The 17,764-nt window shown below is 36.4% G+C and overlaps 1 protein-coding gene across 2 annotated transcripts in view; it reads right to left on the bottom strand.

The window, feature by feature from the left end:
* PDE7B (phosphodiesterase 7B) overlaps window positions 1-17,764 on the bottom strand; it is a 344,452-nt gene that overhangs the window by 221,404 nt on the left and 105,284 nt on the right. The window contains exon 2 of one of the 2 annotated variants that reach the window (XM_061130037.1): window positions 16,637-16,697. In XM_061130037.1, coding sequence (XP_060986020.1) covers window positions 16,637-16,697 — 61 coding nt within the window. Of the gene's footprint in view, window positions 1-16,636; window positions 16,719-17,764 lie in introns of those variants that run through there. The other variant, XM_061130038.1, reaches the window with a different exon arrangement.

The raw sequence follows: 17,764 nt of genomic DNA, 5'->3' as shown, positions 1-17,764 counted from the left end.
TTCACTGAAGGCAGGTTAAAGCAAAGGCTAGTTCGCTTGACTACCACAGTTTCTTTTTAAAAATATTTATCTATTTACTTTTATTATTTATTTGGCTGCAACTGGGTCTTAGTTGTGGCACGTGGGATCTTTTACATGTGGCATGTAAACTCTTAGCTGCAGAATGTGGGATCTAGTTCCCTGACCAGGGATGGACTTTGGGCTCCCTGCATGGGGAGCATGGAGACTTAGCCTCTGAACTCCCAAAGAATAGTTTTTAAAAGGTGACCTTACATTGGTCTAGACAGTGTTTTTCCCATGTGCGCTACTCCCTACCAATTTATCTGCAAACTCATAAACAATGTAAAGTAGACATTAGTTAGGGGACTTTGTTGGGAACATTTGAAGGACAAAGAATTTGAGATAGAAAGAGACTGTGACATAGTATTAGAGGAAGAGGCAGGACATGAAATTCAGTCTCTGGACTCTCAATCAAACATATTCATTAGAGTTTTCTGGGCCCATCAGTGCTTCACCAGGATTAGAGTGAAACTACGCTGAGGGGATGAGATCTTGGGCTAATGTGTGTCTGTGAATATACACACATTTTAAAGAAAAATACCACTACAGAGAAGGGACCAATCATGTCCCATTTTCTGCTACTATAGCCTTTCGCTTATAGAGTTGAAGGGTCGGATGGTATAATGTTAGAAAATAAGAAGGTTAGGGGATGCGGACCTACTATTTTCCTATCTCTACTACCAAGCATTAGTTCTAGGATTACAGTAGATGCTCAATTATCACTGTAAACGGAATGGACAATTGTGTATTGTGTTTTGGGACTCTTTCTCTGAGTTATGTTATAAATTCTCTACTGTTTTTTTCTAAAGAAATTCTCACACATTTTTTCTTTTGAGGTAAAATTAAAGTGAATGGGAGCAGAGAAATGCTGGTATTTTCATTTTCTAACTGAATAGGTCAAAGAAAACACTGGCGTCAGTCCATGGCTTTCAGACAAAGTGGTCTTCAGAGGAGCCAACGAGACTGGAGCAACTTATTTCATCCTTCTCAGGGCCCGCGTTGCAACTCCAGGGGGCGCCGTTCACATACTAGTCTAGGTCAATGGCAGGATGCGGGTGGTGGGTGCATCACTTTCCAAGAATTCAGCGTGGCTGTTCTTTGCCATGACTCTCAGGTCGTGCTTAACTCGGTTTTGTACTTGCAAGCACTTACTTTTAAAGATAATTGAAAAAGGAGAGGTTTCCCTTTCCTTTTTTTTTTTTTTCCCCCTTTCCTTTAGTTTTTAGCGAAACTGGTTTCCTGAGCAGACCATTAGCTATGATTCCAACCTACTATTTTGGAAAGTAAAGAGTCTAAGAAGGAAACACAGAAATAGGGATAGCCCCTTCCATTAAAAAAGCCACTCTAAAGACAACTCAAATAAAGAACTCCCCTAAGAAGGGAAAATTTTCTAGAGATGAGATTGCCAATCACCTTTTCTTCCTAAATCCTAACCACTTTAAAGTGATACTTCCTCTAGTTGATTTTCTTTGATAAGTTAAGATAAACATGAACCATTTCAATTATTTGGAACATGTAGTGTTAAATCTGTTCACTGTTATTTTCCTAAATACATTCTTACAAGTACCTATTTCAGTCCAGTGAGAATATACTTCTCCAAAAACTATGATGCAAGCACTCTTTACTTACTTTGTTATTTTTTTAACACGTTATTAAAAAAAAAAAAATCCAGTATTTTAAAATGGAAGTCCACTTTCGTGACACCAATGCACAAAAATTTCTGATGGCTCCTCATCTTCAGCTGAGTAAAGCCAGAGGCCTCACAGTGACACACAGGCTCTGTCTCCAGGACCTCCCAGCCCCTCCTCCACATCCCTGAGTCTCTGCACACTCCTCCCCCTCTGGTCCTTGGGCTGCCCAGGTTGCCTCCTGCTGCAGGACACTCTTCTGCAGGGTCTGGCAATGCCCACTTCTCAGGGAAAGCTTTGGCAGATCTAGTTAAAATCTGTACCGCTGCCTCTCCCTCTGCCATCTTTACCCCATCCTTGTAGGCACCCTGCCTGATTTCTTCCTCAGTAGAATTTCTTCCACTGTCCTCTTTAAAATGAAGATGTACAAGATCTTTAAAATATGAAGATGTACAAAATTAAACTATAAAATTAAAAGTACAACGTTTGTATTATTTACCATCCTTCCCCCTACCATCATATCCCACTAGAATCTAAGCTCTGTTAGGGTAGGAATTTTGTTTGTTTTATTCTCTGCTAATGTGTAGAAGAGTATACAGAATACAGTATACAGTATACAGAAGAGTATACAGACTTATAAGACTCAATATCCATTTTTGTTGGACAAATCACATTAGCAAATCATGTAGTTATAAAATATTATGTGTTATAAATTCTGGATTGACCAGGCTCATATTACAAGCAAAATGCCACACAATTTTTCTTTATCTAATCATTAATTTATTAGATGAATAATTAGACATTAGAAATCCTAGTATGGTACTACTATTTAGCTCTGCTCTATGTAATGACAATGGGTATGGATAAGATTCAGAAGCTGTGGATTTTTAGGGAAGTCACTGAATTTCCTTCCAGTGGATTATTTACTTTAAAAATGAACTCAGAAAAAAAAATCTTTTTATTTAAGAAACAAAGAGGTTGCTAAAGGGGTCACAACACATTTTTAATTTTCCTGTGAATAAACAATAAACTAAATGATAGAGCCTGAACAAATGCTTGCCTGTCTCTAAGTTCTCAGGAAAGTTTGATACCAAATCCCCCTGGACAGCCTCTCAGAACCTCTGCAGAGCTCACCAAAGCACAATAACACACTGCTTTCAGCCTCCCCCCCCCGCCATGCCTTTTCATCCCTTTTTAGCTGTTTATAGTTACCAGCATCACCCCCTGACCCCAGATACACATAGCTCCCACCATAATCGATATCCCCCACTGGAGGGGTACATTTGTTACAATCAATGAACCTACACTGACACATCATTATCACCCAAAGTTCCAATTTTACATTACATTCATTCTTGGTGATGCACATTCTGGGTTTGGACAAATTTATAATGACATGTATCTACCATTACAGGATCACACAACGTAGCTTCACTGCCTAAGGGCCTTTTTTATGTTAATGGTTTTTCTATTATAAGAGTAATATATGCATCACAGACACACACACACTTCCAAAACCCGGGATTGGACTTGCACCCCATGCAGTGGAAGCATGGAGTCTTAACCCCTGGACTACCACGGAAGTTTGCAAAAGAGTAAAAATATTAAAAAAAGTAATGCATGTAGATTGTAGGAGAGCTGTAAAATGCAGGAAAATATGATGGATCAAGTAAAGTTAAAATTTTTTTCCTACTGCTAAATTTTCCCCTACACAGATATGCAATCTTTTATATTCGGCAAAACACAGTATATATGTAGCTCTTTATATGGTTTTACGTTATCAGAATCTTCCTTTATTTGAGACACTTTAGGACACTATTAAACATTTCTCCTTTTCTTTTCTCCAAATACTGAAAGTAAACCCACCGGTTGTACAAAAAACCTGCTTATATACCTTTATTCTCTTAGATTAAAACCTTGTGCTTTTTGGGTCCCAGTTGAGAAGAAAGGAACAAAATAGAAATCTTGGACTTGGAAATGGGCAGTTGTCTTTTAGTCTAATGAAAGCTGCAGACTCTTGAAATAATTGGAAAACCTCTCGTACCACGTCGAGGGGGCCTCTGGGGAGGAGGCAGGTTGTGTGTGTATGCGTGTTCATGCACGCATGTGTGTCTGTGTGTGTATTACATCTAACAATTCTGAGAACCCAAGGAAGTTCCACAGTGTTTTGTTCTACATTATTAGCATTTGTGCAACGAGCCCTCTCCCATCCCTGGCGCAACAGGCTCTTAGCGTTTGTTCTGGAAAGCTTACATTTGCCATGGAACCACAAGCCTCAGTTACTTGACCTTCAATTTGTTTTGCAACTTCAGTGCTATTTCATGGGCTGTGTGTCAAAGAGTGGCACTTCTTACCTATGACACAAGGCACAGATGTAACATGTATTCTGCAAAGGGAATGGCCGATCTCAGAAAGTCCATTCATTTGAAGGTGACTCTGTCAGAGAGTTCAACAAAAGCCCAACTTATCTCCAAGAAGTAGCAATCAGAGTAGCAGTTAGTTACCCCAAGGCACAGCTTCTGTTGAAAATACCCCTCCGTTTACAACTAGTTCACCACCAGAGTAAGTGTTCAAATTTTGACACTTGTCAGGTGTAGGTTTTAGTAAAGCAAACAACTACAAAAATCTTTGTATCCTCAGAAGCCAGAAAACTACCTAAAGTCTCTTTGATTGCAAAATGAGTACTTACTCTTTGTTGAACACTTGGAAAACATAAAGAGACAAAAGGAAGGAAGTAAAAATCATCTATGACCCCATCATCCAAGCAGCCAAAAGCACTTCTTGAGTATAGGGAAATTATAATTCTCTCATTTGACTCAATTCTGATATTGAGCAATCGTGACCTTTCTATCATCACCTGGACATACTTCATACTGAAAGAAACTGCTAAAAAGAGCAAAATGAAAATGCTTTTTGCTTCATTCCTAAAGCAAGTGTGAGCAAACCCACAGAAACAACATGAGGGTTAAGTTTAGAATCACTATGCTGTGTGATTTCATAGTGAGGGGCTAGTCTGTTGATTTTTCGCAATTAGAAGCCTCAACTATAATTTTCATATCATAACTTTTATTTTATAACTTAATGTAACTTTAGATCTGTAAAAAAGACAGATGTGTATTATTTTAGTAAAGAAGAAATGGAAATTAATTATCTCAACAGAAAAGAGTATTTATGAACTGGGGTTTTGTTTCCGGTTCCACTGTGGGTGGGGAGGCATTTCCTAGGATTACTTGTGGGACATTTAATTCTATGTGGTTGACAAAGAAAAACTATAAATTTGCTTTATGCAACAAACTCCATCAACACATGTATGTTTACTGAAAATCAAAAAATAAAATATACCTGCTTTATTACTACTATTATGAATTGGATGATTTGTTTACATAAATGTATTGTGATCTTCATTAAAGTCTGTTAAATGAAATGTTGTTTGTATTGAGTTGAAAGATGAATTATGCATTCTAACTTTTACTTAATGATAATTATCAAGTGTTAAATTATTTCTGGGACTTTCATACATAGCTGGTGGGAAGGTAAATTGGTACAGTCACTATGGAAAACTATTTGACAAAATCAGTTAAAGTTGAATATATACATACCCTATGACCCACCAGTTGCAATTCTAGGTTAAGTACTCAAGAGAAAATGTGTAATTTTGTGCACAAAAAGAAGTGTACAAGAATATTCACAGCTGTATCATTAATATTTGTAATAGTCCAAAACTAGGGATAGCCAAATGTTCATTACCTCTAGAATTAATATTCACATGCACATACGCATGCTCTGGAACACTCTATAGCAGTGCTCAGAAATCTTTTGCTGTAATATATTAGGCTTTGGAAATCATATGCTGTCTAATGCAACTATTCAACTCTACCAAGGCAGTGTAGAAACAGGCTTAGACAATATATAAATGAAAGAGCATGGCCGTATCCTACTATAACTATATACAAACAAGTGACGGGCCAGTCTTAGCCCATAGGTTGTTATTTGCTGATCTCTACTCTATAGCAAAAGAAACAGAAAAGGAATGGACTACAGCTATATGCAGCAGAATGGATGAATCTTACAGACAATGCTGAATTAAAGAAAGTGATAAAAAAGAATATGCTTTCTGATTCAATTTTTAAAAATTTCAAAGGTAGGGGATGGTGATGGAAGTCAGTGAGTCTGGATCTGGGAGGTGATGTCTGGGAGGTGGTATGAGGGAAGCTGTCTACATTGATCTGTATGGTTTTACATGGATGTGTTAATTTTTTAAGAATGAAGTGTACATCTAAAAACTAGATATTTATCAGAATTTAAGCTAACCTTCAATAAAAATGTAAGAAAAGAATTTTCTACCTAAATAAATCAATAGCTAAATAAACTAATAGCAGAGGAACTAGAAGTCCTAGTCAATACACAAACTACAATTTCAATTGTCGAGGGATAGCAAGCTATTGATATATATAAGCTTGGACACATGTACACAGATTAGTTCACATTTACCAATGCTAAATTAATTGAAAAGTTGCTTTTTTAAAGATGCTCACATTTGAAATGAATCTTCCAAGAAGTTTTTCCTATAAGAATGCAAATAAAATTGACACTCAAACTGTTTCTTTTCAAAAAAGTAAATCAGATATTGCTCCATTTCTAACAGTATAATTGCTACAGGGAAAAATCCTTTACTTATTGTAATGGCTTAAAATTTCATACAACTCTATGTAGTTACAAGTTTGAGACCTGACCCTGAACTTCAGAAGTCCAGACGGTGGACTAGATTGAGAGAGATTACTGGCTCCTTCTCCTACTTGACTCTCAGCCTTAAACTATTATGAAAGCAACATATGAAAAAAGTAATCCCCTTCAAATACTGATTTGCTTTAGGCTCTGGGATGACCAAGTTCCAAATGTCCCCTAAACTATCCACAACATGATCATATTCATTCATATACTGTTCCCCAACACCATCGTGGCAATTCATTATCGATCAGCTTGTAAACATGATCCATGAAAGAAGTCTCATACAAAAAGTAAAATAACAGATGAAGTAAGGTACTTTTCCCAATGACTGCCTGGTGAAACTAATTATTAACAAACCTGTTCTATAAAGAAAGTAATAATTTGGAAATAAGATGTTAAACTTTTCCTGAGAAATATGGAAAATGTACTTTTGAATTCAATATGTACTTCCAAAATGTTCAACTATGTTTTCCAAGTATTAGATTTTCTAAAAGAAGACAAAATATTCAAATGCATTTTCTTGACACTGCAATATAATTTTATGGTTTTTAAAACATTTTCCAGCTCTACTGAGGTAAGGCTTTAAAATGTATGCATTTAGGTTGCACAATATAATCTTTAAGAAGTTTACAACCTGATGCTTTAATATATGCGTGTGTGTTCAGTTTTATCCGAGTCTGTGTGAAATGGTTACTACAGTGAAATTAATTAGCACATCCGTCACCTGACAAAATTACCATTTTTGTTTTGTGGTAAGAATAGAAGATCTCCTGTCTTAGAAAATTTCAAGTATATATAGTAGCTTTACTAACCATACTTACTATGCTAAACAATAGAACACTGTGACTTCTTAATATCATAACTGGAAGTTTGTATTGATGGAAGAAATTTTCACTTATTGAGGTATGAGGAAGTCATTCTGGCTTATACATAACTCAACTTGAACTTTGAGCTAACCAAAACAGCTTGTTTGTGGCTTATTTGTTTGAACCATTAAAGAAAAGAAAGCATTTAAAAATCAAAATGGAGTAACTGTGATTCAGGCATCCAAAACGTAAGCGGTCATGGTGGATGTGGTTTCAGACACATTCTTGTATCACTGAGAACTTGAATATTCTGAACTTATCACACTCAAGGACATTACTAGCTGTTCTCAAAACAATATTTGCTAGCAAATGCCAGCTGCAACCTTATGGTCTCAAGGTCTACCCTCCTAACTGTGCATCCATTTCAAACCCCAACAAATCTTTGCTTAATATGCACCTTTACTGCCTGGATACATGCTCAATTGTGACCCCATGCTCAACTCTCTGTGACCCCATGGACTGTAGCCTTCCAGGCTCCTCTGTCCATGGGATTCTCCAGGCAAGAATACTGGAGTGGGTTGCCATTTCCTACTCCAGGTGATCTTCCTGACCCAGAGATTGAACCTATGTCTCTTGCATCTCCTGCATTGGCAGGTATGTTCTTCACCACTGTGCCTCCTAGGAAGCCCCAGTAAGCACCCTTACTTCTTGCCAGCTTCAATCCTAATATTTGGCAAATGGCCTACATAACTTCATGGGTTTTGTCTTTATAACCCACCCTGCATTTTGTAGACCAGCAGAAGACAATTCAAGTACTTCTTGAATCTCTGCAATATAATTTTAGGAGGAAGCTTGGTATGGAAAATCTTTTCATATGCTTACTACACATAATGCAAAAATGCTCAGATTTTTAGTTTATGATTATTACTGAAATATGAAAATACTGATGTTCCCCAATCTTATCAAGTTCTATACTCTGTTAGCATTTCTGGTATTATTTTCTTATACTTAAAAATGTGACAACCTCTTTCAAAAATAAATTTTCTACTGTGTTACATAGAATCTTCAGAGTCCAGAATTTAGATAAAGATAAAAATGATGATATATAAGATATCATAGTGTTAACTATCTCATTAGGTTGCAATTCATAGAATGTTTTAAATTTTGACTGCAAACCAAAAGTATTAAACTCATACATGGTTGACTACCTAAAAGTTGGCAAAAGCAAATTCTTTGCATTTGCTTATTATTATATACAACTTTCCTTTAGATGGTCTTTAAGATTTTTGGAGCAAAAAATCATTGATTACTTTTTGATAGTGTCCAAGTTAGCCTCACAAAAGTTGAAAACTTGCATTGATCTGTCAGTGTGCAAGCTTTGGGCTTATGGAAACTGCACTTTCTTTACCAGCAGTTAGCTGTCTCATCGGAACTGATCTTTTGGGAAGTTGATAAAAATATCTTTTGGCATTCAGATATGACAAAATGTTATAGCTCAAAGATATAATTGGAGCAAATATTTATTTTATCTAAAATGATCTTTTTCATAATATAAATGAGTTTGTCTCATTCTTTGATAACTTCCATATTTGTGAATGTTTATAACCGATACACATTAGTAAACATATACTTGCAGCCGGCAAGGCAGGTGGTTTGAGATGGACAGGTTGGGACCTTTTAAGCCGTGCTGGAGAGCAAGCCATCACGAATGATTTGTCTGTTAAAAATTTACAGTTAAGGGGCTTCCCTGGTGGCTCAGTGGTGAAGAATCCACCTGCCAATGCAGGAGACACGAATTCAGTCCCTGGTTTGGGAAGATGCCACATGCTGCGGAACACCTAAGCCAGTGGGTCACAACTATTGAGTCTATGCTCTAGAGCCTGGGAACGGCAACTACGGCGCACATGTGCCAACACCTACTGAACCCTGTGGTCCTCGAGCCATGTTCTGCAACAAGAGAAGCATGCCAGTGAGAAGGCTGCGGCACCACAGGGAAGAGCTGCCCCCGCTCGTCGCAACTAGAGAAAAGCCTGCGTGGCAGTGAAGACCCAGGACAGCCAAAAATAAAAATAAAAAACAAATCTCTAAAAAAGTATGCAATCTATAAAAAAATATTTACAGTGGAATAGTATTAAAATCTGTATTTCTTCCAATAAAAAGCCCAACATTTTTTGGGGTCAAGACAGAAATGACCTTGTCTCTGGACAAGTGGTGGTGACAGGGATTCTCCCTAGAGATGCACTATCACATCAGCTTTCACAGAAATCCTAGCAGTGGGCCGGGCATAGCATAGTGCTCGAGAAATATCTGATAATCACCTATTCTTATAGGTAGGTTCTAATTGCCTGTTTGTGCAGAACTATGTGCTTTACATCCTCTAACCCAGAGTAATATGCTTGGGCAACTGCCACTTAAGTTTGTTTAAGAGCTGACCCATTCTTTGGCTGAGTTAGCAGAGGGTTTCAAATGCCATACCCATCAGCATTTGACACATCTGGACTACACTTTACAGATGATTATTCTATTTCGACAAATGCATCGGCAGGTATCCATTCAGCAAATATTAAGCTCTAATGAGGGGCTAGGTGGCTGGATACTGTTCCAGATGCTGGACACGTAGCAGTAGAGAAACTAATTCCTTGCTTTCATGATATTTACATTTACATTCTGTTTATAAGGCTGTGTGGTACCATGAGGCTGGGAGAGAGTGATAAACAAACAAACATAAAATATGCCGTTTGGTGATAGGCGCATTGAAAAACAAAACAAACCAGCGCCCTGGGCGAGTGATGAGGAGAATGCCCTCTTTACCATCCCTTGGGAATGTCCAAGTTCCAATTTTTTATCTTCGAAGAGTTAGAAAGTATCATCCTTCGACATGGTAGTGGTTTAGCTGCTAAGATGTGTCCAATTCTTGTGACCCCATGACTGTAACCCACCAGGCTCTTCTGTCCATGAGCTTTCCCAGGCAAGACTACTGGAGGGGGTTGCCATTTCCTTCTCCAGGGGATCTTCCCTACTCAGGGATCGAGCCCGCATCTCCTGTACTACAGGCAGATTTTTTAACCCACTGAGCCACCAGGGAAGCATATGCATGTAGGAGGAGTGAGATGACGCACTCCCATGATAAGAATGAACTGCTTCATAAGTGTAAGTCAAAATTAATTCAAATTCCCAAAGTTTTTAATCCTGGCAAATCAAAGTTAAGCAACTTGAAAACTTCTGTCTTTGAATATAGACCTTCAGTTTTACAAAGTTAAGTACAAATAAAATAGTCCCTACACTAATCTTTCTTTAATAACCTATGAAGATGATATGCTTATTTCTAGATTGCAAACATGTTCTTGAAAATATCTATTTACTTGAAGCAAACGGAAACAAAAAACACGCCAAAGCTGTTGGTCTGCATAAAGAACACTACTAATATTAAATTAAATGAAAGCACTTAGAACATTTTAGCTATTGGTACTAATAAATACTATTTATATTTCTAGAACCTCTAACAGTTTACTGAATGCTTTAATATTTATTTGCCATTTGATCCTTAACAAACCTAATACAGTACATTATAATGTTATTATTACTGACCATTCCATACTTGACTACTGGAAAAACCATAGCTTTGACTAGATAGACCTTTGTTGGTAAAGTGAAAGTGAAAGTGCAAGTACTCTGTCATGTTCGACTCTTTGCGACCCCATGGACTATACAGTCCATGGAGTTCTGCAGGCCAAAATACTGGAGTGGGTAGCCTTTCCCTTCTCCAGGGATCTTCCCAACCCAGGGATCAAACCCAGGTCTCCTGCATTGCAGGTGGATTCTTTACCAGCTGAGCCACAAGGGAAGCCCGTTGGTAAAGTAATGTCTCTGCGTTTTAATATGCTGTCTAAGTTGGTCATAGCTTATCTTCCAAGGAGCAAGCGTCTTTTAATTTCATGACTTCAGTCACCATTTGCAGTGATTTTGGAGGCCCCCCAAATAAATTCTGTCACTGTTTCCATTGTTTCCCCATCTATTTGCCATGAAGTGATGGGACCAGGTGCCAAGATCTTAGTTTTCTGAATGTTGATTTTAAGCCAACTTTTTCACTCTCCTCTTTCACTTTCATCACATTAGGTTAAAATGATTTAATTTCACAAGTATTTGGTGAACAACTATATCAATACTGCCCAATAGAAGCTAGATATAGAATATTCTATAATACTCTCTATTAAAGTTAAAAAATACTCTCTAACCAACTAAACAAAAGAGACCATGATGCTCTATTATTTGGTACTTCTGTCCTTTTTAGAGTGGGTGCTAACAGTCAAACTGTCTACAATAAAGCCTCAAATTCCTTTCTAATTTATTCTTTCACACTCCTTGTGGCCTGAAACACGTCCTTCCTTCTTCACTCCTCAACTTCCCTGTATCTGGGCTTTTAAATATGGTCATGTATCCACCTAGAAAGCTGCCTCTTTCTTGATCTTTGCATAACCCAATCTATGTGTCATCATATGCCAATTGCATGTACTCTCTTCATCTTCTGAAATCCCAACACACTTTATTCCCTTTATATCACTTGTCACTCTCAAGCTAGCATTGCAGATTTTGTGGTTTGGGACTTGAATCTCTGTCTGGACTGGAAACCCTCTGTGCTTCACTGGCCTTTGCATTCCCAGTGCCTAGCATAGTACCTTGCATATAGCAGATGCTCAGTGAATATCTGCTGAATGAATATTAGATGATGCCTTTGAGGCACAATAAAATTTTGAAGAGTGTTTTTAATATTTTAAAAAATTGCCCTCACATCATGGTTTATCTTTTCAATTGCTTTTCTAAACACTATTCATGTCATCAATAAATAATTTACAATTTATTAGTATATTATTGTTCATCATCAATTTGCTTATTTTCAGTTGTTTATTATTTATTTGTTAATTTATTAATGCATATGCCATATCTAGAGCATTATAGCAGGAAATGTCTCCTCAGAGAACACCACATTCTGCATCACCAGGACAACCTCTGGGCTGGAAGGAATAGATATTTTTATTGCTACTTGGCAGAAAAAAACTATAAATTGTAGTCTAAAAGATGAAGCAACTTCTGAGAGTACCCAGTTAATTTTTCAGAAGTAGGACCAGAAAGCAAGTCCCCTTGTGCTCATGTTGAATGTTAGCAAAATATTGATTTTATGGTATTCTGTTGCTTTGAAAACTGATGATCACTTGAAATGATTTAATAAAAAATTTCAACCAGTAATATGACAGTATGAACACCCCTTTCTAAGCCACGGCAGGTAAGAAAATACGTACTTATACGAAAATGATATGACACCTATTAGCATGAAAGGAATCACACATGAAACAAAAGCAGAGCCACTGAAAATTCAAATTGTAAGATTATAAGGGAAAGAAGAGGCACCACGCCTGACTGGGAACTCTCGTGAGAAACTTCTCCCTTCCAGCATTTAGCATTTCCCAGAAAGAAGCTAGCAAATGAACTAAGAAGTGAATCAACACTGATCATTTTATGTAGTTTCTTTTTGGTTCTTTGTACCTAATGCTTTCATTAATACTTTGAAAAATAAAATCCTCTGAGGAACTGGCCACACTTCATGCATTAATTGTGCAATGAGAGACCATTTCTCTCCCACTTCCTTCTTCCTTTAACATCAGTTCATTACCCATAATTAAGGTACTTACTGTATAGTGTGTACATCTTACTATATAGTATATACTCTTTGATATAGTTGTATAAACTTTGAGGTCTATCTGAACTTGAGAGAAATCTTATGACTAAATTTTTTTTAAAAGAAGGGGGATGGGAGTTTGAAATTTCAAACTCCTTAAGGGTGAAGGAAAGAAGAAAGCAACATTTATAACCATTTGGTGCTTAACATTGTCCACACTTGTCCCCATGACAGAATCATTTTACTATACAGTAGAAGATAACACAACATATACTAACACAACTATACTCCAATAAAAATTAACTAAAAAAATAAAATTGGCTATTATGTCCTTGAACCTAAAAGCCAAGATTTTGAGAACAAAAAAGTTAAAGAGAGCCTATGTAAAACTGGAAAAGGATTAACTGATACAATCTTTTGGGGAAACCAAATCACTTGCAGTAATAATTTGCTATTGTTTGTAATAAAAGTGCAACTATTGGTAAAAAGGAGTACATAGTTAGTACTCTGTAGCCACCTCTGCAGTACATCTTTATTTACCTTCGTATCCAACACAAACAATTCCTCTAAACGTAGAAACGTAGAACATAGAAACCTAAGACCCATACATGATAATATGGATTTGCTCTCATTTAAACTTGTTTTGAACTCAGAATGTCAGTAACTTCACGTGAATTTTACACTGATACCTCATTGAACTTAATGACCCAAAAGTGTGAGTTTGATGAGGTTGGCTTGTGAGGTAAACAACAGAAGGCATAAAAATGGTACTTTCTAAATGATCTGGGGACATACCAGTGGGACAGAAGAAAATGGCAAATGGTGTGCCTGACTAGTGGCATTCTTCCCTATTCCATCTCAAACGTGCTAAAACCAGAACACAGCTGGGGGCCAAGCAGGCGCTCCAAACCTGGTGTGTGAGTGGGCATAGCGGGGACCTTGGAGCAGGTGAGCCAAGAACTTGACAATTTAAAGCTATGAATGTCTCAGGTTGGCCTCCAGGAGGGATCTCAATACTGGGGTGGTAGGATGATCAGTGGTGAAGTGTTGGAACTGCAGGCTTTACTGATTTGATTTTCTTGTTTCAAAATTTTAATTTGTTCATAAAAAGGTTATAACATGACCTGCAAAAACAGAAACTGCATTTATGACTTAGAAACACTTACAAAACTTAATAGTCCCTTTAAATAGCAGAAACTCCTCTCCTTTATTGTTGAGGATAAAAAGTTTTCTCAAGAAATGCTTCAAGAAACCATAAGGGCTGGTCACAGATTCCTCTCAAAGGAAGCAACAAAATAATTAAGACCTCAGACAGTGGTCAAGTGGAGCTTTATTGTTATCGTTGTGTTATACTGATGCCCTTTCTTGATAAAATACAAGATGTGGCCTCAGTTTTGGTAAGTTACATGTTCACACTGTAAGTTTCTCTTGTTTCTTTTAAAGGAATAAACTATTCAACTTCTTTTTTCATTATCTTGCATAGTTTGGTAAGTTACATGTTCACACTGTAAGTTTCTCTTGTTTCTTTTAAAGGAATAAACTATTCAACTTCTTTTTTCATTATCTTGCATAGTATTGCTGTGAAATGGTAGCCCTTCAGCTTCAGGCGAACACACTATTGGAGGGTTGATCACCTGTATTGAAATCCATAATAATTTTATTTTGATATTCTCTTTCATCTAAGATTTCAAAGGATTTTTTAAATGTTTTAATTAAATTTTGCAGCTATCCTCTTAAAAAGATAAGCAGGAAGAAAGTCTAAGTCTTTTGAGAGGTAATCTTTTTGAGGGCATAATTTTAATTATCAGAGTAACTCAAGCTCACAAGACATAGTAATATCTTCAAGATTCAATAAATATTTACCATCTACTTTAAAGCTAAAATGTATAATTGTTCTTCCTATTCTATCTTTAATTATTCCATGTCCTTAAACTAATAAAAATTCCATTATCATAGTTCCTTTATATTATTTAGTTCTATATCCTTAAGAAAATAGAAATATAATAAACAAATGAAACCTAAAAGCTTAATAATACACCTTCATTGTCAAAGATATCTATGTTTTGAAAGAGAAGCCATGGCCTAATTTACTTAAATAAATGATCTAATTAAATAAGATGCTTAGGATGGACTTTACCTGTCACATATTTAAGTACGCAACTAAAATTCTTATGACAGTGGTAGCAATATAAAGCTGCTTTATATAAATATTCTTCTGATCTTGGGATTTTGTGGAATTTGGCACATTCCTTGGGGGAATGCATTTGGTGGCCAGGAATAACTTCTTGTTAGGGATATAAATCATACCATATTAACTAGAAGAGATGGAAAGGAGATTGGCTTTAGTTGAAATTAAATCTATAGGCAGTAGTGGATAGTCTGTTTTGTCCTTTTCATAGCTATAAACTAATCAAACAACTCACAGGGGAGGCAGTACAAGGAAAAATTCAATCAAAATAAGTGATGAACTCATGCACGTGAAGTCATCATGAGTTCAAACTGATTCAAGTTAGTAGATCATGTAGAAGCTATAATCAACATTTTAGTTATGATCTGCTTCAATTTTCTTTCAGCAAAATGAGGGTTATAACAGCAACAATTCATCCTGTTATTGTGAAAATTAAATGAGTTAGTTGACAAATAAATATGATATGGTGATAAGATGATTTCCTCAAAATCCAAAGTTGGGACATATAGCTGGACAAAAAAATTTTTTCTACTTCCATCTCTCTCTCATTTGTACCCATTATTAGCATTTTGAAGCATTTTTGTGGTTAAGAAAAAGGACTACTGGATATTTGACATGGATTTATGGACGCTGTGCTACATTCATGGTTCATGTGCTTCCAGTAAAATGCTCACTTTCCAGTGGATATGTTACTCTATAGCCATGTTGCTGTTTTGTTGTTAGTCATGTCTGACTCTTTTGTGACCCCATGGACTGTAGCCCACCAGACTCCTCTGTCCACGGAATTTCCCAGGCAGGAATAATGGAGTGAGTAGCCATTTTCTATCCCAGTGACATAGTTCAGTGGCTCAAATAAGATCTAAATACTAGACCTAAAATTTTACAGTTTAAAAACTTTTATATCATGATTTAGATTTCTCACTTTGAGATTAAGTGCATCACTTATATTCTCTGACCTAGTTTTCTAATCTATAAAATGAGGAAAATAATATCAACTTCATTTTTAACAGGATACAGTATATTAAAGAGTTTGTGAAAGGCATTGATGATATATCGTCCCACAAAAACAAATTATCACTCATTATGAGGCTGTGATTTTTATTACTAACGCAATATGACTAACTGTTGTGTTGACTTCATTTTAGTTCAAATGTACATTTCTCTCAGGCCTTGTAAGTAAGGACTTTGTGCTGTGGTGTAAATAGTTCGCTTATCTAGTATACCATCTCTAGTTTAGGATTTATAATGTGATTCTTCTTACGTTTTCATTCCAGTTGCCTGAATACAAAGCACCCGATATTATGCTGATGATCCAAGAAAAATTTTGAAAGGCTCAAAAGCATGGTTCCTGAATTATTGACAGTTATTACAATCAAACTCTTTCTTTATCATCAAGTGTTCCACATATAAATGTGTTATAGTTGTCTATAAACCTATAAAAGAACCGATTACCCTCTGCAATATGAACAAGAGACAATCAGTAAGGCAACAGAACAGTAAGCCCACATGACATCAACATGCTTAACAGATTTAAAATGAGAAATCTTCTTACCTAGCATGCAAACACATTTGACATTCTGATCAGGGTTTTCAAACAAGATTTCGCCACACCTCTGAAATAGAAAGAAAGCCATCATTATTTTAAGATTTCCTTTTAGGATTCCCAAGGCAACATGTCCATGTCACCTGACATCACCATAACATTATTCTACTCTTCATGTTTTCTTTAGTTACCTGAATCTAGGCACTTGTCATGAGCAGAGACGTTCCTGGTAGTAAAATACCTAAGAGGGAAACTGGGAATAGACTGTTCCTGCATGCCTCATGCCCCTGCCCGGAGCTGACTCTGGGCTCCTCTGAGGGGTCACAGCCAGAGCACTCAGTGTCCGGCAGTTTCTATTTCAATAGAAGATATGCAGTCTATTCAATCTAATAATCTGAGGTTAATCATTCACTCTCAAAATTGGTCCTTCTTCAGCACTGAAATTATTCTAAGCTACCTACTCTGCAATCAAGCAGATATTTTCAAGCACAAACCTCAGTGGTATACACTTAGCTCTCTGAACTTGCAGACTCTGAACTCTCTGTTCAAATAAAGAAATGATGAAAAAGTGGCATTCATAATGCTTTCCTAGAAGCATCAACTCATAGAAATATCAACTTTCTTATCTGCATCTCAGTTCCAACTTGCTTGTTAAAATTTTTGTGCAAGACGAACTCCAGAGATGCAATCAGTTAAGACTAGACCACATTTATGAATGTGATTGACTAATGGTTGGCACACAAACATGTAAATAAATCCTCCAAATCGATAAGAAAATAACAAATAATCCAAAGGAAAATGGAAAAAGGATAAAAGAGCCTGTTAGCCTGTGTAGAAGAGGACATAGGCAATTCATGAAAGAGGAAATCTGAATGGTCATTAAACAGAGAGAATATATTCCACCACACTAATAATTAGGAACCAGAAAATTAAAGATAAAAATAAAGAAGCCTATTTTGAACCCAAAGATATGGGAAGACTTAGAAATCTGGCAGAAACAAGTTTGTAAAAAAATGTAGAAAAATGGATATTCTCATATACTGTGAGTTTTAGTATAAAATGATGGAATCATTTTGGAGAAAAATTGGTAAAATCTTTACTAAATTTCTACTTATTAATGACTGGATTTCATTCTCA

This window comes from Dama dama, chromosome 26 (genome assembly GCF_033118175.1).
Source record: "Dama dama isolate Ldn47 chromosome 26, ASM3311817v1, whole genome shotgun sequence".
Taxonomy (NCBI): domain Eukaryota; kingdom Metazoa; phylum Chordata; class Mammalia; order Artiodactyla; family Cervidae; genus Dama; species Dama dama.
The sequence above is the reverse complement of the archived record's forward strand: the minus strand, read 5'-3'. Positions and strand labels throughout refer to the sequence as shown.